Source organism: Pangasianodon hypophthalmus, chromosome 5 (genome assembly GCF_027358585.1).
Source record: "Pangasianodon hypophthalmus isolate fPanHyp1 chromosome 5, fPanHyp1.pri, whole genome shotgun sequence".
Taxonomy (NCBI): domain Eukaryota; kingdom Metazoa; phylum Chordata; class Actinopteri; order Siluriformes; family Pangasiidae; genus Pangasianodon; species Pangasianodon hypophthalmus.
In genome coordinates, this window is record NC_069714.1 from 19,936,106 (window position 1) to 19,960,682 (window position 24,577).

Sequence of the window (24,577 nt, forward strand, 5' to 3'; positions counted from 1 at the left end):
TCCAATACATCTGTAAGAATTAGTGGTCTGAAAAACAGCATGTGTATTATCTTATGCAGATCACTGATGCTGATACGCAATCTGCCATAAACAGCTCAACAAAAATATAAATTAAAAACTACAGACACAAAGGTTCTGAAAAGTGAACAGGCTTTATGGAAGTACTGACACGTAAAAAAAGTCTGCAGAGGGTTTCACTATACAGCTGCTGGTGAATGGTGTCTGTAGGCTCAAAAGGGCTTTGTGCCATATGAGTCGTTCCAACAGTCTTCATGTGAATGAGATGTATCGCACAAACATGGACACACACCAGGAGGTATAAGGCATTACACAGGACCGAAGGTATTGACAGACTTGCCAGAAGGTGACACTAGTGTGTCACACAGTTACACTTTAGATTCCATATTTTCCTTTCAGCTCTTCCACCTTGCTGATATAAGCCTTCATTGCATCCTCCTTACTCATACCTACAGAAAATCATAGCGAGAGAGGAAACATTAAAACCGATGCAAAAGAATACCCATTTAGTGTGGTGTAATGCAATTAAAACTCATTTCTGCCGGTGGTGCACATGGTTGTGTTTGAGAAATCTAATATAGAGAAGTAATGATCTGAAATGGTGAATGCACAGTAATAGCTTTAATGAATGTCAGCTCAATATTTCAGCCTGTAGCTCTGTATCAGTGTTCCAGCATCTGTTAAACTTTCAAAGTTTGTGAATATTCTAACTGCCAGAGAGTTTAGAAATGAAAATCTTATTAACAAAATCATATTAATCTAAACTGTGTCAGTCCATGTTTATAATAATCTGATGGTAGATATGTTCCGTGTTATTTACTAAACCAATAAATGAAAACAGAAATGAAAGCTTCACAGTGCACAGCGATGCACGATAAATGAATACTGTCCTAGAGCGGCGTCACTGGTCTGAACTGGACTTAATCTGTAAATCTCAGGTAACTGATTTGTCCTCAGATCACTTCTAATGGAGTTGTACTCAACATTATTTGAAATGTATTCTCTCTCTTCCGTACCAAATGCTTTATATCTGACTGTCTGCTCTTGTCAGCATTAGAGTAAAAACTACCTGCCACTGAGACTTTTCTCAGTCCCTTCTAACTTGCACACCATGACAGAACTGCTCTCTGTTTTGACATAGTGCCAGGCGAGGTTTCTCTTTTTCAACACTTCTCACTGACTTCCTGTGGACACAGGGCATGACGAATATATAATGATTTGATTTTTAGCTTTAAAAAAAATAAGAACGGCGCCCTAGGACCAGTTTCTACATTACACATTATAATGCATATGTTTATGATTATGATGAATGTATAAATATGAAATTCAGTTACATGTTCTTGGTAAAGGCTTTGTGTCTTTATTACTATATAGTGGCAGGCAAAAGGAACTAACCTTTCTTTGCGTCCCAGGCATCCCACTTGGCTTTACCAGTGAAGTCTAACATGCCGGGCCGAGCTGGAAAAAGGAAAGCTTAACTTACATCACTGAGATTGTGTACAGCCACGATGAACTTTAACATTTACATATATTCATCTTCATATCAATTCATATAACAACCAGCAATATGTTACAAGGAATAAAAACTGTCTTGATAAATATCTGAAACTTCTAATATCTTAATATAGATACATTATATGCTTCTGCACTATCTATTGAAAATAGATGTAAAAGCCGTGTGTAGGCTCACCGGTGTTGACGTCTCCTACTGTGGCCTGTTTGAACAGACTGTAGATCTCCAGCATCTCGGCATCGGATGGTTTTGCCTTCAGCTGCTTCACCTCCTCCGCTGCCTTCTGAAATGCTTCCTGTGTGAAAGGGAAAAGGTTAAACCTCTATTAGGCAGGGTACGTATGGGCTAATATTCATGACGCTATTTGTAAATATTACATTTATTAAATGTAATAAAAGGTAATATTGTCATCATCTCAATGCTGCCTAGAGTACAGTGAATAATTGTGTTACAGTGTGTTCCAGACCTGACAGAGAGCACTTAAAAAGTTTAATATGAAACAAGGGGTGATATGGCTGAAATATATTTTCCCAAATTTTGGATCATGATAACTGAAGACTGTGATGGACTGGTATCCCTTCCAGGGTGTATTCCTAGAAAAGGCTCTTGATCCACCGCGACCCTGACTGGAACAAAGCAGTCGATGGATGAATGAATGAATGGCATTAATGTCAATGGATGACAAATTCATATGTCATTAATGGCCACATGACATGCCAGATGGCCATTAATGACATGAATTTGTCATCCATTGACATTAATGCCATTCATTCATTCATTGACTGCTTTGTAGGCGTTACTGTACTTTGTACTGTACTGAAACAGCACTCTAAACAAAGTATACTGGGTTTTCGTGTCTACTGTTATACTACAGAAAGTTCACTATAGAAACAGGGACATTAAATAAAGTCATTAAATGAATAAATGTATTTATTTTTTTTTTATTGTTTATTTCAACATTTACTGTAGTTAATTATTTCTATATTATTTATTTCCCTACTCAAGCCATGAAATAATTTTGATTAAAGCAGAATGCTAGCCTGACTGCTCTCCACATTACGATTTAAAGTCGAATATGCAATGCAATTTAAAAAAGTAGTTAGCACTGTAATGTAAATGAACATTAAAAAGAAAAAGGGAGAAAAAAAAAAAAAAAAACTCTGGTCATCTCCACTAAGCCTGCTGCAATGTTAGAATAAACGAGGTTTAAGTCAGACTTTAACACTGCACACTACTAGAGCCCTGATCCATTATTCTGGAGTAGCCTGATATCAGTTAGTCATGACGAATGTAACTGTCCCACGTTAAATTCTGCGCAGTTTATTATACTGACAGATTTCATGAAGAACAAGTGCCCCATGATGAAAAATTATTACATATAGAAATAATTCAATGCTTAAACAGACCAATATTCAATTTAATTATTAGCATCTAATAATCTGATTATCAGTTCAATTACTTATTTATCAAATTAAATAACTATTTCATGTTTTAATTCATTAATTAATTATGCATATAATCGATTTATTTCATAATAGCACCTCCAGCCCTTCACAGTCCACGAAAGAGTAACAGATAAGATTGAAAGTGTGTCATCTGCAGCTGCCTGGCTAAAGAACAAGTTGCCTGAAGTAGGTGGTAGAAGCAGGTAGAAGCATGTCTAGTCATTAAGTATGCTACCAATAACTTAAAAAAAATCCCATAAAGAGCTGAATTTGCACAAAGAATGACAAAGTATTAACTTAATAAGAAGGACGCTGTGTGCATGACTGTGTGCAAGATCACGGTTTAATTGCGCAAATTCACACACACACTTTCTTTCACAAGCATGGGTACCAAGATAATATTTCTGAAACTGTGGTGAGATTTATTTTTGCACAATTTCACTCTTTCTCCATCTCAGTACTGAACAGAGCTAATCATAAATGGAAGTGGGTTAATCCTGCATTTTTCTGGAAATTGTTGAATAGTACTAAGCATGCTTAAATTCAAATAACTATAAGTCCTCGAGCTGTTCCATGCTGTGGAGGAGGAAATAATATATGCAAATTGTGTGCGGTCCAGTAGGTCTTGATGCAGATGCATTAACCTGGACAGTCAGGACAGGCCATTATCCTTCAGCAAGCTACTTCCTTATCAATCTACACCACACTGAACATTGGACTCTACAATCAAATCACCCCATCACTCCTCTTATCCACCAGGTGCTCAGGCCTACCTGTCCAGATCAATGCCCAGATTACATCAGATTTTAAAAATCAAAAGCAGGATATGTTTACTTAATGTTTATTTAATGTTTCTATTTCAAGAAATCAACATGATCTGCACTTCATGGAGGCAAGAAGCCACGCCCCAGTTCGCTATTTTCTTTTAAAGAAGATAGGATGATAATTAGATTCTTTTCTTATCTTTTTATCATTTTTCACTTGCTCAGATCTCTCAGTAATCTTTGCAGGAAGTCATACTGAGATGCAGGCTGGTGCATAAATGCTGTTTATTAATATAATGTGAATTAGCATGGCACAGGGCAATGCTGTTAGTGAGCTAGCATGCTAGCTACTTTAGCAATGTCTTAAATATAATTTTTATATTCACACCTAGACTTCTTACACTGCTTATTGAATCATTAGATAGCTATGTGGCTAATCCTGGGTGTGTTTATATCTACAGAATATGATACAATCTTATAGTAAACCGTTAACTGTAGCCAGAGGTTTCTGCTTGCAGCTGGCTAGCTGTCTTTCAGGGACTGTCGAGGCAAAAAGACGTCATCTCAGGACGTATTCGACAGAAGAAAAAGAAAAAATAAACATAATCATACCTGTCACTCACAACACTAACCTCAGTCATGATTTCTGTAGCTTATCTGTTAGCCAGCTGCCCCCAGCACCGGTCACACTCAACTCTGCAGTCCTGCCTTGAACAGTCTCATACGCATGCTTCACAGGGTCCCGTATGCCCCGCCCCTTTCATGCTATTGGCTGTTTCAGCATGTATGATCAAAATAAACCAATCGCGTTGGTGAACCTGAACAATGACATGGCTGTAGAAATGAGTGGCGTTACTTCACCACACTTTGGAAGTCTCCCAACTAGGGCACAGGGCAGTAAGGGCACTGAAACTGCCCAACTACTCAACTGTGAGGGCTTTAGTAACTTTAAAAGAGTTACATTATTGTTCAGTGTAATCATACTGTAACACAGATATATCAACAGATACATGTGAAGTGACCACCGTGTGACTGTAGGCTTGAAGCACATCAAAATTATCAAAATTATATGAAGTAATATTGTTAACTGTTCTGCTGCACTGTGTGAAGTAAGGAATAAGACAAGACAGAGCTTGCTGTTTTAGGAGAATATCAATGACTGGATGGTGTGATGTGGGGTGATGGGCTAATGTGAAGCAAAGTTTTGCAAATTATTACAATTTGTCATTTATTAAAGAATAATACTTTATACTTTTATTTCAATGTTGCGGAACATCCACAAGACAAGTTATCTCCTATTATCACTTACACTATAGCAGCTATAAACATCATTCTGTCACCAACCTCTCTTTTCTCTCTCTTTCTTGAAGATAATGAGATAAAAAAAAAAAAAAGCTCTGTAACAGCTTGTCATGTTACAGAGAAACTGGAAAGCACAAAGTCCTCTGTCCTGAAGACTTTCCTGTGGTGGAAAATTTATTGATTGTTATAAAGTGCTGACACCCAAGACTCCTTCTCTAAATGTTAAATAAATATCTCCTTACAGAAATCTTCACCAGTGATTGTAAGACTTTCATTGCTAAAGTTTTTTTATTATCATTATTATTATTATTCATCTGTTATTAGCCTTAGATTGTGTTGATCTTCTGCCCACAAGTCCCGGTAAATTCTTGTGAAAAGTTGTTACTATGGAAATAACTTATTTGAATGAGTGCCAAGTATGGATTAATATAAACCTGTCATTTGAATTAACACTATTGTGTTGACTAAGAGCTGCTGTTAAACAAAATTAATCAAGACCTTCTGACCAATCAGATTCAAGAATTCTACAGCACTGTGGTATAAATGTATTATTCTCCATTATCAGGAATCAAAAGCTTATAATAGCATAAAAGCAGGATCAAATATTTAAAAAAAAAATCAAATAAATGTTTAACAGAAACACAGATAATAAAGAGCAAAATGTGAGATGCACATTTATGCGCTTTAATTTTTATGTATAGAATCTCACTGTCTGCCCATTTGACCATATTATACATTATATTATACCAATATCATTCCATCAGTGCTATATCTTTCATCTTAGTTTATTTAATTGGCTTGCATCGACAATTCTGCAGTTTTGAAAGAATTATTTTAGAATTGGAAGTGATATTAATGACTCAAATGATACTGGCAAAAAACTTGAAGGTCAGTCACGAGTGTGATGAACAGGGACTGTTTTACTGCTACAGTATTTTACCTTATTAAGAGTTTAGGCAACTTTGGACCTGTTAGGCGTATAATGGAAATTTGTGTAAAAACATAATTTTCAAATTATACTGAATTTAAATCCAATTGAATTCAATATAAGTTTTGCTTCATTTCTCTTTTAACTAACCGTCTATCTATCTATCTATCTATTCACCATGAACAGCTGTGTGAGTGGATCGATTATGCTTGTGTGCGATTGCTTTAGACTTCTGCATCAGTCTTTTTCTCGTGGGTGCAGCTAGTTTAGTCTGAAATTATCCAAACTCCAAAACCATCAGTGCAGTTTGCATGGCAACGTATAATTCATAACCACGTTGTTTTTCTCATTTCTATGAGGAGCTGAATCTCTAAGTAAAAGCTGGGAGTGAGTTAACTTTAGCAAACAGGAGCATAGTAGCTTAGTTAGCTTAGTTAACTTAGTTAGCGCGACGAGCTAGTTAGCGTGAGAGCTCATTTTGACAGTCATGTCGTCGGAAGCTGTTCTCACTGTGCGCCTGGTTCGCTCTTTTGAACATCGCAACTTCAAGCCAGTGGTGTTCCGAGCTGTGAATTTAGATCAGAAAGTCGAGGAGTTTATTGCTTTTGTAAAGAAAGGTAAGCTGTGATATGCATGTCTCTCCAAATTCAACAAATTATTAAAGTTATGGTGGCTTATCCCCAATAAGTCTTTTATGCAGATTTTGTTTGTTGTTTGTTTGTTTGTTTGTATTTAAGTTTATTGCAATACCAGCTTCAATAGCTACTTCATGGCAAATACAGCCATTAATCAAACATTCAATAAAATTCTGTTTATAAAAAAACCAACCATTTCTGTGCAACATGAGAACTCTATTTTATAAAAGAATCTTTAAATGTACTTTTGATAAAAATGGTAAAAGTTTTCCTGGGTCCATCTTACAAAACAAGTCTTTCAAATTTTGTCCTGATAAAAGTCTTTTATGCAGATTGCTTAATTTATAAACCTTTTCCATCTTTCGCATTTAGACATTTCTGCCAGACAAGGTTTGCCTCCCCCTTTTAAGAAATATGATTATGGTAAGTTAATTCTCTGAAGGTCGATGTGATAAATACAATCTGTTCAGAAGTGATGTTCACAACACTGACAAACCCGTCTCATGTTTACAGACACCATGAAGATCATTCATCAAGCACATGGAGCAAAGGTATGGGTCTGACTCAGATCATGTCGTGGCAAATACTTCTGCAAATCAGAATAAGAAAAATGAGTTACAAAGACAAGGGGTTCTGGATGCCCAAAATCTATAGATTTTATTGAATCAAACAACAAAGCCGAGATGGTCTGCAGAGCATCTAATTTACATAATCGTGGCCCATGCTTTTATACAATTCTAAAACAATGATCTCATCGGATGGATTTTTCTCTTCTTTCTCTTAATCACACACCTGCCTCTCGCCCCAATTATTTCACTTTCCCCTTATCTCAGTTTTAACTGTGGTGAGAGTTCAGTCAGTTTATGTTTTCAAAAACAACATTAGCCTTCACCTTAAAAACACCACCTACAAGGTCACACCAGTCCGTTCTCACAGAAACATCCTTGTAAGATCATGGGCCCAAAGTCACCCTTCCAAATGCACCATAAATGGTACAGTGTAGTATATAAATGAAGCTCTGAAAGTTAATACATGAGGTGATTCAAGGTCACTTTTCAGTACTGTTGCATAGATACTGATTGATATAATACCGATTAACAAATGATATTGATATAGATAACAGGAAATTCCTCCATAATAACAAGTAAAGCTCCACCCTGAAACAAGTTAAATTTCTTTATATTGAAATATGTGTGATGTTCTTAGTGATTCTGGTGCTAGTTTGTTGGTTGGTGCTGTTTTTTTTTTTTTTTTTAATTTATTTATTTTATTCCTGTGAAGTTATTGGATGTGTGTTGTGCTGATGTCACAGGGGGGCATTGTTAGAGCAGGTACAATGGTATTTATTATTAAAAAAAAAAAAAACAGTCAGGTTTCAGAAAAGAGCAAGCGCTTCTTTTCTCATTCATCACTTCCCAGAGATGTTCATTGTTAATGAGAAATCCTGCATTGAAGTAGTGGAGAGAGCAAATGATGGGCTCAAAGGTCCGGAATGCAATGCAGCTATACAACACAGTAGCACTGTGTTACAGCAGAGACTCGGCTTGGCTAGTTAACAACCCACCAGATGATAAACACGATGCCGTATAAGAATGAAAGTGGAAGCTTTGGATCCCAGTCTGTTTTAGCAGAATGTACCGGTGAGAAGGTGAGAGAGCTGGACAGACTAAAGTACTAAAGCGCTGCTGCATCACTTTCTTTAGGTAGAGGCGAAGCAAAAGTGAAAGCCCACTAACGCTTCTATCAGCAGGTAGTTGAACTGCATTGTGGGTAATGTAGGAAACTATTAATCAAAGTGAAAAAGTTGTCTTGGTCAATGAAAGAAGTATAAACTAAAAATGTTAAAACTCAATAGAATTTTCAATAACCATTCTATTCATTTCAGTAGAAAATAAATCTTGGATGCCCTTGATGATCACATATGCAAGCGATTCAGTGTAGATTTTTCCTTTAAACACAACTTCCTGGGTGGTCAGACTTTAATGAAGAATTAATAATTGCATAAACTTTAAATAATAACCTCCCCTGTGTTTAAATATGCTGAAGAATAATGTAACATGACATTCTGATTTCAGACTAATGAACTGGTGATGAGTTTAGAGGATGACGAAAAGCTCATTCTGCACAATGGCCTCGATTTACGAGCATGTGGTGTAGGTAAATGACCTCTTCTCCCATACTGCAGTCACACATTCTCCTCTTCGATACTGATTGCTGAAGCTTGCAATATACAAATTATATACAAACTCATTAACAAATGTATATTTTGTTCTGTGAGCACTCTCAGAGATTCCAGATAAGCTTTCTGTGCATGGTAGAAGAAATCATGGTGCAGAACAATTAGTTATGGTCTAATGCAGTTCAGTCTTTAACTGCAGGACATCAGGTTCAGCAGTTTGCTTTAATATATTGCAAGGCAAATCATTACAATATTGTGCAGCTCTAGTATAATATCTGTTAACCAAGATGAAGAATGTATGTGATCTGACACTATAGCTCATTGTCTCTCAACCTTTAGCTGACCACTTGAAAAATGTGGATTACTGTGGATGTAGAACTTTATATAAATTATCAAACTTGGATCATCATGTCACTGAAATGTCACTATGTGTGGTTATTATGTGACATCATTGTACATCATTATTTATCAGTGTTGTTTTTTGGCCACGGTTATATGAAGTTTTTTTGTATATATCCCATTTGGGCTCATTGTGCTCTCTCTGTCTCTGTCTTCTTCCAGCCAATGAAACAGAGCTGGCCTTCTTCAAGATGAGTGACTATGAAAAGTACAAGGCTAATCCCCAGACTGTGTGGTGAGACACAGGAAAGTGACGTGTGTGAGGGAATCCTGATGTGTTTTTATTTAGTGGAAGCACTGCAACATCCTGAACAGCTTCATGGCTCCCTGTGTTTACATTGTCCAGGATCAGCCAGACCAAAAATGCTGTTTTAATTTCACTCCAGTTTCTTCAAATCAGTTTAAAAAAATTCACATTGTCAGCAGATTTTATTTTAAACAGACATGATTTAAGGTTCCATAAGTTGGACAAATTTAACAGAGGACTGTTTTTGTATAGCTTGCACCATTTCACAGAAATGTATGCACTGGCACATACATTAACATTATTTACCATTACAAAAAAAAACAATGAGGTTACATGCATTCAAATGTTTCAAGTTTTAATACCACCTGTTTTATTTTAATTACTTATCAGACAGTGGTGCATGTGATTGAAATTGTGTTTATTAAATAAATCTCATTAAAATCAATTTCTGTCTGTTTTTCCCATAAGAGGAACAATCACTAGTTTTGAAAAGTCAAGTACCAAAGTGTATATCATATTGTTTGTTGCATGCAAGTGCACAAGAATGTTTGTACAAGATAAATCTCATTGAATATGGGACCGGTTCTTTGTTTTACAAAACCAAGATAAGGTGACATATGCCAGACGGTATCATGGTAATTTTAAATGGGTTAATTCAGCTCTACACACCTGAGAACATCATTAGTATAGGTGGATTGAGTTGTTTGAGATAACTACAGTATGTGGCCCCCTTTTTATTTGGAAATGCCAGATAATCCAAGATTTGAAACCATGATTAGCAAGTGTGGCAGTATTTTTTAAGCTTTATTCAAATTCCAATGCTAATTAGGAAATGCATTCCCCTTAAGAGTGTATAATTTGAGACATAATTCAAATTCAGTTGCAGAATGTTTACTTGCATTTTCATTTTTGTGCAATGGCAGCCAAAATTAAAATGCAAATGCAAAATCCTTTTGACATTTCACATTAAAGCCTAGGTTATCTCAGTAAGCATGACTAGAGTTTGGAACTGTGTTATTCTCATTTTAGGGGCTATACAACACATTCCCTTACATATAACCATCATGGTGAACATTCACTAGATAAGGATGCTTTTAATTGGTGTAATAAGGTTTAAGAATGTGTGTCAACGAGTTCAGCATGGGGATTGTTGGAAGTCATTATGGTATAACCTTACTGATAAAATGTTTACTGTGGGACAACGGAGGTAAGCTTTTGATGACGGGATATTGGCCCAGTGGAATCGCTGACAGTGGCTGCTAATACGGGTGTAAAAGTATAAAAAGAAAAGCAATCTGTATCTGCTTACAATGGGCCATTTTCCGAGCGGATGTTATTTCGTAAAGCAATACTGTAGTGGCAGAGCAATTACTGAATTGCTGAGGAAACTACTCAAGTTTTTTTTTCTTTCTTTTTTTTTTTTTTTTTTTTAAAAAACTAGGCTGGGTAAGATTAATACACCCTCCAAAATGTGTCTAAACAATGCTGCAATACTGTTTTCTCTGGTTTGCACCTGGTATGTCCTTTAGTCATTTCAAAAATGTCTACTAGTACATTTTAAGTAGTGCCTAGAGTTTTTTTTTTTTAATTATACTGTCACAATGGTAATATTGCACCTGATATAAATGATTGCTTGTGGTTACACTGGCATATCACACAGCTGGTAGCTCAAAGCCCATTAATAGATTGCAGGGTTGTGTAACTCAAATCCCATTAATAGGTTGCAGGGTTGTGTAACACTATTGTTTTCTGTCTCTAAAAGCTTGAGAAAGGCCATTGCTGGCTCTTATGACCCCCTTAACTGTTGAAAAAAAGTAATACCACCATTCTGGTTGCAGCCAGTAAGGCTACAGCGTCTTAAAATGTGCACAGTGTTATCCTTATGTAAGAGCTATATTCAAACTATTAATGTTGTAAACCAGTAAATGCATCATCAATGTCACCTGACTGTCCCAACTAGACCTGTGAACCTGTCCTCTCCACCCGCGCTCGGTGGTGCTGTGACACAGGGCATTTGCGTGTGCTTTCCCAGCCCCGGCGTATGCGTGCCAACCTGGCGGAGACACAGGGCAGCAGCAGGAAACATCGGCACACCAGCACGGCACACGGCAGAACCAAAGCTAGCATGTAGCTGGGTGGCATGTAGAATGCATAGGTCTGGGAGGAGAAGGCAAAATTCCAGCCGAACACCAACGTGTGCATGAGAGAGAGAGTCAAAGCAGCATATCCCAGTCCAGACTTGTGAAAGAAAATGAAAAAATAGAAAAAAGTAAAAAAAAAAAGTACTTATCTCCTTTGCCTTAACTTTCTTATTCTGTTAAAAAAAAGTGCTGTGGTCTGATTGTATTAAATTCTAATTGTATAATTGTATAAGTATAATTGTAATTATAGCTTGAGGTCTTTGAAGTCTTTAGTGCTTTTTCATTGCTTTACCTGCGCTATGTGCTTACATGGGTTTGCATTGCCTACCTGAATGAAGGTGAACTCCCTCCACGTGAGGATGTTGCCCACTGAGGGGAGAGATGTGATAGCCAACAGAGAGAGAATGCCCAGACCTAACACTCCACTGGACACATAGAGGTCAGTGCGCCATACACCCTGTTCATCCCACGGCATCTCCACACCTGCCTTCACCTGACATATGCACACATAAGATAAAACAGCATGTCCCAATATGGTTTATTCCTCTCATAGCATGCCAATTTGCCAACGATTACAATTAAATTAAAAACATTTTAATTTAATGAACAAAATATCATGCTGTTTACTCTTTTACAGTTGCATTTATGAGACATGTTAGTTCCTGTTTATTGCCACGAACAGTTTTGCACTCAGGTCTCCATCAGTGAACAGTTGATCACTTCAACAAAACAGACTTCATGTGAAAACTATGATGAATTTCCTGGTTACACAATTGCACCTCTTGTCCATGTAGTACACAGTTATAGAGGGGATTTATTTATAATCACACTATCCGGTGTCACCCAGATGAGGATGGGTTCTCTTTTGAGCCTTGTTCATCTCAAGGTTTCTTCCTCATGTCTTCGCAGGGAGTTTGTCCTTGCCACCCTCACCTCTGGTTTATTCATTAGGGATAAATTTATAAATTTAAAATTTATATCCTGAATGTATTTATTTCTGTAAAGCTGCTTTTTGACAATGTCCATTGTTAAAAGCGCTATACAAATATAATATTAAATATTGTATTAAATTATTGCTTACATTATTACAGCTATAAACTACATCCACCAGCAGCCTCTCTTTTTTCTCTCTTGAAGGAAATAAAACTAAATTGTGCATCTTATCATGTTACAGAGAAACCGGAAAGTGCAAAGTCCGCTGTCCTAAAGACCCTTGTACTGAAGAAAAGTAATGATCGTTACAAAGCGCTGACACCTGATACTCCTTCCATAAATGTTAAATAAACTTCTTATAGAAGGCTACATGGTATCAAAGATTATATGCTTTTTGTTGTTAAATAAGTTTTTAATCTGCTTATTATTAGCCTATGATTAGAGTGTTATGATTGGAGTGTTCACCATACAAGTCCCTGTGAATGAGCTGTAATTCACTGATAATGTTTTAGAATAAGCACATTAATATAAACGTGAATATGAATTATAACAGGAACTAAAGTCAGAGCTAACCTGTTATTGAAAATGAATCAACACCTTCTAGCCAATCAGATTTGAGAATTCATCATCGCTGAGGTATAAAGTCAACACAAGTACTAAGTAATACCTGAAATACAGTATGTCCTGAATGGTGGAACCACTTTACATTTTTACTAAAGTAGAACTTAAATGAAACATTTTGCCCTTTTATGCATAGTGCAGTTTTCCCTAAATCACATGAAAAATAATTTCTAAAACAAGGAGAAATAAAGGTACTTTTAGTTGCTGCCACATTCTCATATTTATACTCTCACCTGATGTTTGGAAGATCCCTAACAATGAAATAAATTTCCTTAAAGTTTGTATTTATTTAATATAGGAGTAAGGAATGATTCTAACTGACACTAGTTATTGTCATGTCTATGTCAGCACCCACCTATACTACGAACAGAAGTAGACACAAACTGGCCTACATTTCCCATGATCCAGTCTGCCAGCAAACTACAAACTGCATCTCCACCTAGTTCAGCTTATTTGTAGCTCGCCGGAACCGTTGACTGTTTCATGCTTTTGATTACTGCCTGGTCCATTTGTTAGTTAAAGTCATCCCACGGTTGCATCCAGGCCTTGCTATAGTATTTTCTGTTAATGAAAGGCGGGTAATGTAAAGAATAACAATCAGCCACTGTATATGCAGTATACTCTTAAGAAAGAAGAGTTCCTCATTAGTTCTTAGGATTATTATGAATTCATTGCTTCTTCTGTTGTTCTTTTTGTAACTCGCTCTAAGAGGTAAGCACTTCTGTGAAAAGAGATGCCTCAGGTCAGTGGGATATCTACAGGGTGTCCCAAAACTCTCCATACATTGGGGAAATTAGCAAATTTCAAATTAGCAAAATGTAACATTATTTACAAAACATCCTCTACATGATTGCCATTTCTTCATAAACACACATGGAGTCGTCTCTCCCACTCATGATGAACGCGTGTTAACACATCTGGTGTTATGCGTGTAATTGCATGTCCATTGCAACTTTGCGACAGCTTCCTGATCCAGCCATGAGAATGATTTCAATACGTTCTTCATTTTGTCAAAGGCATTCATAAAGGCTATCTGAGAAAATATATATAATATAAACTAAGCATGAAAAATTTTAGAAGACATTTTGCTAAAAAGTGTTCATTTCCCCTATGTACGGAGACTTTTGGGACACCCTGTATTGCAAAGTAGTGAACATGACTTTTTCATTTAAAAAAAAGTATCCAAATATAAAAATCAGTACCTGTGAGTAAGCAGCGTTGATGAGTCTGTGTTGTGTGATGGTACGCAGTGGAAGGCAGAGGCTGTACACTCCATGCAGAGCAGCACACAGGAAGCTCAGTAGGCCTAGCTGTTTCCTCCGGAGCAGCCAAGCATCCAGCCAGCAGGGGAAACGCTGGTACTTGGTGCCTCTCCGCAGCTGCAGCCATGCTGCAAACAGCCCCGGCAGGTACACCAGTGCCAGACTGACCAGCGCCACGCACGGCAGGCTTTCATTCACTAGGTCAAAGACTAGGCGGTAAAAGGAGTTTTGTCCATAGGCTATGTATGGCAGGAGAATCCCACGGATAAACCCATAGCAGTAGAAGAAAAAGAAGAGCAGGTAGGTGGTGAGGACAGGGCCGCGCCAAGAAGGGAAGAGATGCAAGGGCTTTCTTTCAAGTTCCTGTGCACAGCACAGGCTGCCAACATCTACTGGGTAGAAGCCCATGCGCCGGGCGAGCTGGGCCACCTCATGCTTTGCTTCTGCACTGTCACTGCACAGCAGCACCTAGAGTAGTCAGGTCAAAGTTCACGGAATTTATAGGCCATAAGGATAGTTTTACTACAGCCCAGCTTGCAAACCCTTATTTGTCAATAATACAATGTACTAAATTATACTACACTATGATGTGATTTATTATGGCACAATACCAATAATCTATTGCATTATAAAGACATAAACTGTTTTAAATAACCGTGCACAAAATTTTAGCTGTAGACTTGACTCAACTGAACTTAGGGTTTGTTGTACTGTATGTATGTATTACAAATCTCAAGTAACAGCTTAATTCATATCAATCAGCTTATTTTGTACTTTCATTTGAGTTGGCTAAACCAGCCAATCATCTAGAATAGGGCTTTCCAGGCATCTCTTCCAAAAGAAAAAACAACTGATCCCCTTATAATCTCAGAAGAGCTAATTTTTATCAGTACAATCCAACTTTAGTATGCACATTAGGCAAATATGTACCTTTGTCTTCATGTCACAAAATTTCTACTTTTTTTGTTGTTGTTTATAACAACTCTAAAAGCATTTAATAGTGATTGCCATTAGCATGTCATTAAAATCCATAGTAGTAATGCAAATAAAAATAATAATGAAGCTGCAGACCCCCTGGTTATGCATCTGGGAGACTGCATACATCATTTTAAGAATCATGTGTCTAGAGCATCACTGACCTGCCGGCTGCCATCCTGTGCACCAGTCTGCAGAGTCCAGGCAGAAATTGTGTTAAAGCCTTTAACAACCACACTGTCTGGGAACATCTCGGCAAGCTGCTCTGCATTCGATGGTCTGTTGCTGCTCAAATCCACAGCATTACTCACATCCACAAGAATCTTTCCGGCCAGGGCTGATCTGAGGCCCAGCAGGGATGGATAGTGCTCAGGGAACAGGGCCATGAAGACCAGACTCTTGGCTTTCGCTACTGCTTCCTCCTGACTGCTCAGCTCCACCGCATCCAGAAACAGACCAGGAGCAATGCGCTTTACACAGCGACTCCCCACCGCCACACCATACCCACATGCCACCAGCCGCATAGACAAGGAGCGTGAGAAGTCACCAGAACCCAGTATGGCCACAGTGGAAGAACTAGAAGTCACATTCGCAGCATCAACTCTCTCCTCTTCATCCAAGAGAAGAGGGGCACTCATGTCATTCGACATAGCTGTTGTTCCTGTGTATGGAGAAATGCTTTAAAATGAAATCCTACCGGTATTTTCTGCATTGAAATTGATACCTAAAATCTTTTTCAGTCAATGAAAGACATGTCACATATAACATATAACATATATCAACATATAACACCCAGCCACAGTAAGTGATTATTCCAGTACACTCTTAGTCAAATGGGGTTCCTCTCAGGTTTGGATAGTTAAGAACTTTGTTGGATCTATTTTTCAATCTGCTTGAAGCTTTAAGGTTTTCCTCAGAGGGACAAGCCAAAGAAGTAGAACTTTAGGCTTCCAGATTCACATTTTACACGAACAATAGCTACTACATAAACTGGCTCCACCATAAGGCATATAGCTGACTATGCATCAGCTAAAATGCCAGAGAGTGCACGTGAAATGGATGTTGAAATAAAATTCTGCAGTTGAGAAGAAAAATGTAAAATAGCTACTGAGTCTCAGGAATAAAGGTAGCAAATTACTTCTCTGTCTCTGGGGTGGTACCTTCAAGGTGCATCTTCTGTACCTTGTATGGATCTTTCACCTTGGAAGGTGTACGTAGTGTACATTTAATTAGATTTTAGAGTAACACTTTAAGGGACATCAGTGGTCCTTAAGGTCAATTACCTTATATAAAAATAGAAAAATAAAAATATTTGAAAAGGGACTCTATATTCATGTTTTAAAATGAAAGGTACATAGTAAAGGTACAAAAGATGCCTAACTTTTGAACCTGTGTCTTCAGGAATCTATGTATTTTATGCAACAGAAGGAACATAAACCTTAAACCTCACAAGATAGTTATCATCATTAAGATGAGTTATAACATACTTTATTTGAAGTGGACAGGATCAGAACCATCCGATGATATCCAGAATCACAGTTAAGTTTCATTTCTCCTCTAACGGGAGAATAGAAAGCAGTGCACTCATAAAGCATATGCCATTGATTCAACACAGACCTGGACACTGGAGTTACAATCCGTTATCCATTTACATGAAAAAGTCCAGGTGACTAACTAGATTAAATAGAATTATTCAAATAAAGTTATGCATTCTTTCACTCACTTCGTGCACTGAGCAGCTCCCAGCGAGTCTCTACCCTCTGTACTGTGTGTGTGTGTGTGTGTGGGTATGGGTGTGTGCATATAACCCAAGTGCCGCCCCATGGCCCGCCTGTGTGTTCATGATATTAGACACGCTGAACAGCTTTTATCAGATTACTGCAGGCTCAGCAACTCAAAGTAGGCCTACTGTGTAGATTATCTTCACAACAACAGCAATACACTTCTAAAGTGTATTGTTTTCTCCGTTGTGACAAACTTCCACTAGAACTTTTGAAAAAAAAAAAAGGTGTATCTCTGATCATGGTGTTATAGGGGAGACTGGGATCAGGTGTAACATTTGTGACAGTACTTTTTAAATCTTATGATTAAAATATTCTAAAGCTTTGCCACAGTAGTTACATGAGTCTGTTAACTAGTCATAATAAACAAACATTTTCAGGAATTCATGTATATTCAGACATCAGGTAAATTGGGACAGCCTAATTTAGCAACATTTTATTTTCTGCCCTGATAACCTGAAAAGCAAAGGTCAAAATTTACATTACTAATGCCAAAACTTATATTCCCTTACAGTAACACTGCTTGATAGATACAACATAACTTAATTCATAACTTAATTCATGTGACAGTGAGTGTATATATATATATATATATATATATATATATATATATATATATATATATATATATATATATATACACTCACTGTACACTTTATTAGGAGGTTTGATCTGTTCTGCATTCTGAGATGCTTTTCTGCTCACCATGGTTGAATAGAGTGATTATTTGAGCTCAGTCATAACATTAAAACCACTGATAGGTGAAGTGAATAACATTGATTATCCCTGTCAAGGGGTGGGATATATTAGGCAGTAAGTGAGCACTCGAAGTTGATGTGTTGGAAGCAGGAAAAATGGGCAAGAATAAGGATCTGAGTGACTTTGACAAGAGCCAAATTGCAGGTCTTGTGGGGTGTTCCCAGTATGCAGTGGTTAGTACCTACCAAAAGTGGTCCAAGGAAGGACAACCGGTGAGCCAGCACCAGGGTCATGGGTGCCCAAGGCTCATTGATGTCCGGTCAGAGTGCCCATGCTGACCCCTGTCCGCCGCTGAAAGTGCGACGCTACAATGGGCACATGAGCATCAGAACTGGCCATGGAGCAATGAAAGAAGGTGGCTTGGTCTGATGAATCACATTTTCTTTTACATCATGTGGATGGCTGCGTGTGGGTGCGTTGCTTACCTGGGGAAGAAAAGATGGCACCAGGATGCAGTATGGGAAGAAGGCAAGCCGGCAGAGGCAGTGTGATGCTCTGGGCAATGTTCTGCTGGGAAATCTTGGGTCCTGGCATTCATGTGGATGTTACTTTGATGCGTACCACCTACATAAACATTGTTGCAGACCAAGTACCCCTTCATGGCAACGGTATTCCCTAATGGTAGTGGCCTCTTTCAGCAGGATAATGCGCCCTGACACACTGCAAAAAAAATCCAGGAATGGTTTGAGGAACATGACAAAGAGTTCAAAGTGTTGACTTGGCCTCCAAATTCCCCAGATCTCAATCCAATCGAGTATCTGTGGGATGTGTTGGACAAACAAGTCCGAACCATGGAGGTCCCACCTCGCAACTTACAGGACTTAAAGGATCTGCTGCTAACATCTTGGTGCCAGATAGGTGTATGTGTGTGTGAGAATCCTTTTACATAACCTCTTTGTAATGATTTTTACATGCAATTTCAGTAGGACATATAATACTACATTCATTAATATAAACAACCACAGGAGGCAACACGGCATCTTCATTCACTATCATGGCGAAAAGCACTGAATGTTAACTAGGTGAAAATAAAGGGTAGACATTCAAAGTTGTGTGCAAACCAGTCCTACGGAGGAAACCCAAGAGAGCCATTGATAAATACAAAAGTTTGACTTTCACATTAGCGATATGGCAAGACGGCGTAACATTTCACAATACCCATAACACTATGTAACTTTTTTACTGGATAGTAAGTGTTATTTCCTAATTTCTTATACCACAAAAGTATAGAAAATGGCCATTATTCCCCTCAAACTTTGCTTTTGTGACCAGGACATTGGTATTTTCAAATTTACCTATTTTCACTGCGAAAAAGGGAGAATTTGTGTCATTATAATGATTCCATTCTTTTTAAATGTGTATGGTGCATCTGCAATCATGCATTGGTTGTGCAATTGACAGTGTTAGACTGGTAAATGAATCATATATCGTTTTAACATAGAATAGGCTACAACCTGTAGCCTACCTTCCTAGGAGCTGCCTACCTATGGGGCTGATGTAATCAGAAAAATTGCCTTAGGTGTGAATGAGTGTGTGAATGAGTGTGTGAATGGTGTCCAGTGATGGACTGGCCTCCCATCTAGTGTGAATTCTCCCGCCTTGTACCCAGTGTTACCAGAGTAAGTTCTGAATACACCATAATCCTGACCAGCATAAAGGAGTTACTGAAGATATATGAATGAATGAATGAATGAATAGATGTTGCCTACATTTATGCATTACCAGGACCACATAAAAACAATTGGACCGATTCATTAAAATATAGCATTTTGGGGAATTATATGCCCATTGTCAAATTTTATAGTAACTCTTATTTACACCTTATTCATATCCCAACTTTTCCTGGAAGCATGACCCGTGTGGCTTTCCATACGAGAGGCTGTGGTGGAGGAGGAGGAGGACGCTGGAGAACGTCTGTATGGCTGACGGGCATGAGGAGTGAATCTAAAGACCTGTTAAGCGATGAGGCGGTTGGGGACACCTCTGGTCCAGCAGCAGGGTCTGAGCCCAGGGCGGGGTGTGTGTCCGTTATGGGAGTGTTAGTGCTCGGGGTCGGTGGGCTGCTCTCCGTTCTGGCGGCAGGACCACTGCACGCGCACTGCTCAGTCATATGGTGGGTATGCTGCACACAGACACTGCTTTAAAACACCAACAGCTGCTGAAATCATCTACCCATCAACCACCATATTGTGTAGTAGGAGCTAGAGAAAATAAATAAATAATAATAAAATAATAATAATAATAATGATGATGATGATGATGATGATATGTACACAGAGTCTAGGGATAGTGATAATGTGGTAAAATGAATTAGAGTATGTATGCAATTAGACTCCAATACACATAAAGTGTTGTACTTGTGAGTCCATTTAAAGTGCCATTCAATTATCCATTCAATAAATTGTCCATTCAAAAATGCCATTCAATAAATAAATCTGTCATCCTGATGTTCACAGGAGTGTAGACATCCCATGCTTTGATGCCTCCTCCCTTCTGGTCAACCAGATAAAAGAGTGGACTACAGAGAGCTGCCCCCTAAAGAGCCAAAAGTGCCTATACTCTGTGAGTATCTATACAGAGAGAAAGAGAGAGAGAGAGAGAGAGAGAGAGAGAGAAGGGGGGATTGGGGTGTGTGAGGGGGAGCCTTATCACATTGTAACCAGTCAAATGTGTTAGTTTGCATTCAAAGTAAATTTTCAGGCACTTGACTAATAAAATATTCCATATTTCTGTGGTAGCTGGTGTCTGTAATTGGTGATGACATCATTGCCACTCGCACCAGTCCTGTAATGAGGTTCATTGATGACATCACATTTAACTTCAGCAGCACAAGCGCAGACAGCTGTGAGATTCAGGTGTGTACATGCAGTGGAAGTAATTCTGTAGTATCCTAAAGTCAGCATAAATAAATATGTTTTTACATTTCTACAATCATAATATAATATGGCTAAAATCAGAGATTCCTCCGTGCGTCTTCCTCACTTTCATTCTCTTAAAATGCACTGCAGGGTCACTCTACATCTCGTAGCTGGTACACCATATTAGATTCAGGAAGCAACTACGTGAACATGTACAATCTCATGAGAGGTGAGTTCCAGCTTGGTGTCTTTGCCTCATCTCCTGTCATTTCACCATGCAAACATAATCTCAATGCTAGAAACAAACTCTCCAAATCACAGCTGAGACAAAGCTATAATCACTGTTTCTTAACATTGTTTGCCCTTGGTGGGTGATACAACACGGTGTTCCAGAAGTCTCCATGCGTAGGGGACTGTGTATCCCAGCACCACATCGGTTGTGGATGTTCGTGGACGTCCACTTCTTGGTTGGTCCACAACACTTCCATCTTTTTTGAATTTGTTGATAATTTTGGCAACAGTGTGGTGTGTGATGTGCTTGCCATGTTTTCTGTTAAACTCTATCGTAACCTTGCGACAGCTTCCCAGTCCAGCCATGACAATGATTTCAATATGCTCATCTTTAGTCAAAGGCATCCTTAAAAGCTATCTGAAAAATAAAAAAAAGCTATCTGAATAATCCATAAACTAAGTATGAAATATTTTAGAAGGCATTTTGCTAAACAGTGTTAAGTTCCCCTGTGTATGGAGACTTTTGTGACACCCTGTATTGTTATTCAAATGTTTAATATTTTCTATTATTAATTGTAATATTCATAATGAGCTATTTGTGCAAATGGAAAAATCAGCAATGCTTGGTTTACATTTAAGAACACACACATACAAATACACACAAAGAGGCCCTGACTTGCTCTTTGCTGAAAGCAGCGTGATTATGACATGCAGTTCATGCTTTACTACAGCAGCTCTGGCAGGTCAGTGCAGCATCTTGTAACATTTTTCCACCAGACAGTATGGTACAGCATAGTGAAATATCAAATCCTGTATCATATCCCACAAAATTTGTTATTTCCATTGACAGGTGAATCATATTGTAAGTCAAGTACCCGTGTAAATGTGGTTACATCTTTTGTGAGGGTACCAGTAGTACCAAACAGGACATATGGATGGAGATAGAAAAGATGCAGATAATTGACTGGTCAATTGCCATCATCACAGAATCATCACAAATCGTTACTTGATTTAGACAACCACCATTAAAAAACATTAGCTAACAAGGATTGCAAAGTTACTTTCTCTTTTAAAATCAGCTCTTTTCCTGCAGCAGTGTTTTATTTTTTGTTTGCTGGCTTTGAGTTTTTTATACCCTGTGATCCACGGAAAACCTGATCTTCTATTTAAGATGAATTGTTTCCATATGTATACATTCACTACATGCTGCGTTGTTGTGGAACCTTCAAAAGTATACTATATTCCACACACAGCTCCATTTGAGATAGTACCACGAAAAAATCTTGACTCCTCTGGCTGTGTTTAGTTCTACGTACTGCAGGCCAACAAACTCTGTCTCATGCTCAATAGGAGCACTGTGAGGCAGACAAGCATCAGTGTCATGAACATTCATTCATTTATTCATTTTCAGCAACTGATTTATCCTGGTCAGGTTTGCAGAAACTCCATAGCCTATCCAGGAAACAGAAACAGTGGACACAATCAGAAATACACCTCGGATGGGATGCCAGTTGATTTCAGGCCACCATGCACACAGTAGTATAGCCAATTCACCTACTAGCATGTTTTTGGGAGGTGGGAGGAAACCAGAGAACCCAGAGGAAACTTGCACAGACATGACATGTGATAGGAAATGGATACCAGGGTATGGATAGTTCTGAATTTGGATTGGTAACTGTACTGTGCTGTAGTGCACTGTCTGGTGACAAAGTTCTATCAGAGAGGTTTGATAAAGCTCTTATTGTGAAATGGCAGGAAAATCTGTTGCAGGAAAATCCAATCCCACTTAATCATGCTGCTCCCCTCTACATGTCTTATTAAAAGAAACACACACATACATACACACAAAAGTATTGAAGCCAATGAAAACAGACTTATAAAGTGTTCTTTTTCTTCCTCTCTTTTTCTCTTTAAAGGCAGTGGTCTGTCTTCATCACCAAGCTTCACTGAGTCTACCAGTGACCGCATGTGCTCGCAGTACTCCTCCACAAGACTGAAACTGGACTCATAAATGTCACTCCTCTCTCATGCTAGACCCAGTGATGTACTCCCTTTAGTGCTAGTTACATAACTAACTGTTGTTCAGTGAACCCTGGACAACCTGCAGGAATAGTGTGCAACTCCTAGATCTCCCAGCAAGATCACATAGTGATGCATAATGCAGTATTCACTATAAATACTGCTGTCATTCAGTCATTCCACAGAATGCTCTTGGCATTTCCTAGAGGTTCCTTGGGGTTCTCAAAACAACAGTTACATGTGTACCAACAATATCATGAAGAAAACGATTCTTAGGACTGCCTTTAAAGGTTCTCAGAGATGATCACAATGATCAACTCAGACTTCCTGGAGTGGTATTTTAAATTTAATTTAGAATCTGTGTTCTAAGTTCAGATAGTCTCGTGGACTTTATTTTTAAAGATTTGAAAAAGAGCTAGTGTCTGTTATTCCACTAGGGGGCAAAATAGAACAATAAACTCTTGGCCATAAACTCAGCTACTCACAAAATGACTGACAGTACTAATAAAATCACAAGTTTTATTTATTTATTTTATTTGTAAATACTTTTGCAAACTATATTGATTTTTCCACCCAATTCGATATTATGGGCTTTTTGGTGTAGCTGCATGAGATAGAATCCCATATATTGCTATGCTAGGAATCAGAAAGTTTGACCACATACCCTTGTTTTGACTAAATGCTTGATTGTAAAATACTACTACTGACCTATAAAGCAGTGAATGGTTTCGCCACACAGTATCTGAATGTTATGTTTATCATCCACCAGGTCTGTTTTCTGTCATTTTTCATTTAACAAGATTTTTTTTTCTTCTCTATCTGCAGCAGACATCTCATTAATCTGTCAACCACAGAATTTGAACTTGAACGGATATTTGATTATTTGCACTTAATATTTATGTGAGTTATGTTCTAAAACTCATTAATAATTTCATTCTTTGTTTATTAAATTAATTTTTTCACTGATATTTGTATGACATATTTGTGCTGTCACTGGTGCAGTTTGGACTACTGACTTCTTATGTAGATCCACAGACCACTAGAGGGCATTGGCAGCCCATCTGTAGTCCATGGCTCAGTGGTTGAGAAACCACAGTATTCACAAAGATGGCAGACCGAATGTGCTCCCAGTTGGACTGATTTTGAATGTATTTTGTAAGTAAAAAAATATCTGGGTGGAGAAAAACAAATGGGCTAGTTTGTCATAATATGAACAAACTCTGTATTATTCACAGTCAACAAAAGATTTTTGGGCAATGCAAACTGCTGTGTTCCAGTAAAAAATTCAGTAGGAAATTTTCAGTAAAAAAGGCAACATTAACACTGGCAGTGACAGCAATAATAACAATAATAATAATAATAATAATAATAATAATAATAATAATAGTAATAATAATTACAGTCTCCAATTCACCTAAAAGCAAGGTTTAAACAGTAGTAGGAAACTAGCGGAAATCCACATAGACAAAGGGAGAGCATGTCCACACAGACAGTAACTGGAAGTCAGACAATAAGCAGAACTCATAGGCTTGAACCAGGAACCCTGAAACTGTAAGATTACCCACTC

At 38.0% G+C, this 24,577-nt stretch overlaps 3 protein-coding genes across 5 annotated transcripts; 1 reads left to right on the top strand and 2 right to left on the bottom strand.

The window, feature by feature from the left end:
* Positions 1-133: 133 nt before the first annotated feature.
* On the bottom strand, positions 134-4,505 carry dbi (diazepam binding inhibitor (GABA receptor modulator, acyl-CoA binding protein)). Its single transcript, XM_053234431.1, has 4 exons — positions 4,373-4,505; positions 1,709-1,826; positions 1,414-1,476; positions 134-467 (listed from the first exon to the last, which is right to left on the bottom strand). Exons 1-4 carry the CDS (start codon positions 4,379-4,381, stop codon positions 394-396), a joined length of 264 nt encoding a protein of 87 aa, XP_053090406.1. The 5' UTR covers positions 4,382-4,505; the 3' UTR covers positions 134-393.
* Positions 4,506-6,212: 1,707 nt separating this feature from the next.
* On the top strand, positions 6,213-9,754 carry c5h2orf76 (chromosome 5 C2orf76 homolog). Of its 2 annotated transcripts, none has more exons than XM_026912728.3 (5): positions 6,213-6,587; positions 6,978-7,028; positions 7,119-7,156; positions 8,681-8,758; positions 9,346-9,754. In XM_026912728.3, exons 1-5 carry the CDS (start codon positions 6,458-6,460, stop codon positions 9,376-9,378), a joined length of 330 nt encoding a protein of 109 aa, XP_026768529.1. In that variant the 5' UTR covers positions 6,213-6,457; the 3' UTR covers positions 9,379-9,754. The 2 variants fall into 2 exon arrangements, with proteins under 2 accessions (XP_026768529.1, XP_026768528.1); XM_026912727.3 differs by having other exon boundaries at positions 6,218-6,587; positions 8,681-8,762.
* A 3-nt stretch (positions 9,755-9,757) lies between these two features.
* Positions 9,758-17,138, bottom strand: steap3 (STEAP family member 3, metalloreductase). Of its 2 annotated transcripts, none has more exons than XM_053234618.1 (5): positions 16,850-17,070; positions 15,527-16,023; positions 14,328-14,855; positions 11,900-12,064; positions 9,758-11,668 (listed from the first exon to the last, which is right to left on the bottom strand). In XM_053234618.1, exons 2-5 carry the CDS (start codon positions 16,010-16,012, stop codon positions 11,387-11,389), a joined length of 1,461 nt encoding a protein of 486 aa, XP_053090593.1. In that variant the 5' UTR covers positions 16,013-16,023; positions 16,850-17,070; the 3' UTR covers positions 9,758-11,386. The 2 variants fall into 2 exon arrangements, with proteins under 2 accessions (XP_053090593.1, XP_026768527.3); XM_026912726.3 differs by lacking the exon at positions 16,850-17,070 and adding an exon at positions 17,086-17,138 and having other exon boundaries at positions 9,759-11,668.
* Positions 17,139-24,577: the final 7,439 nt, after the last annotated feature.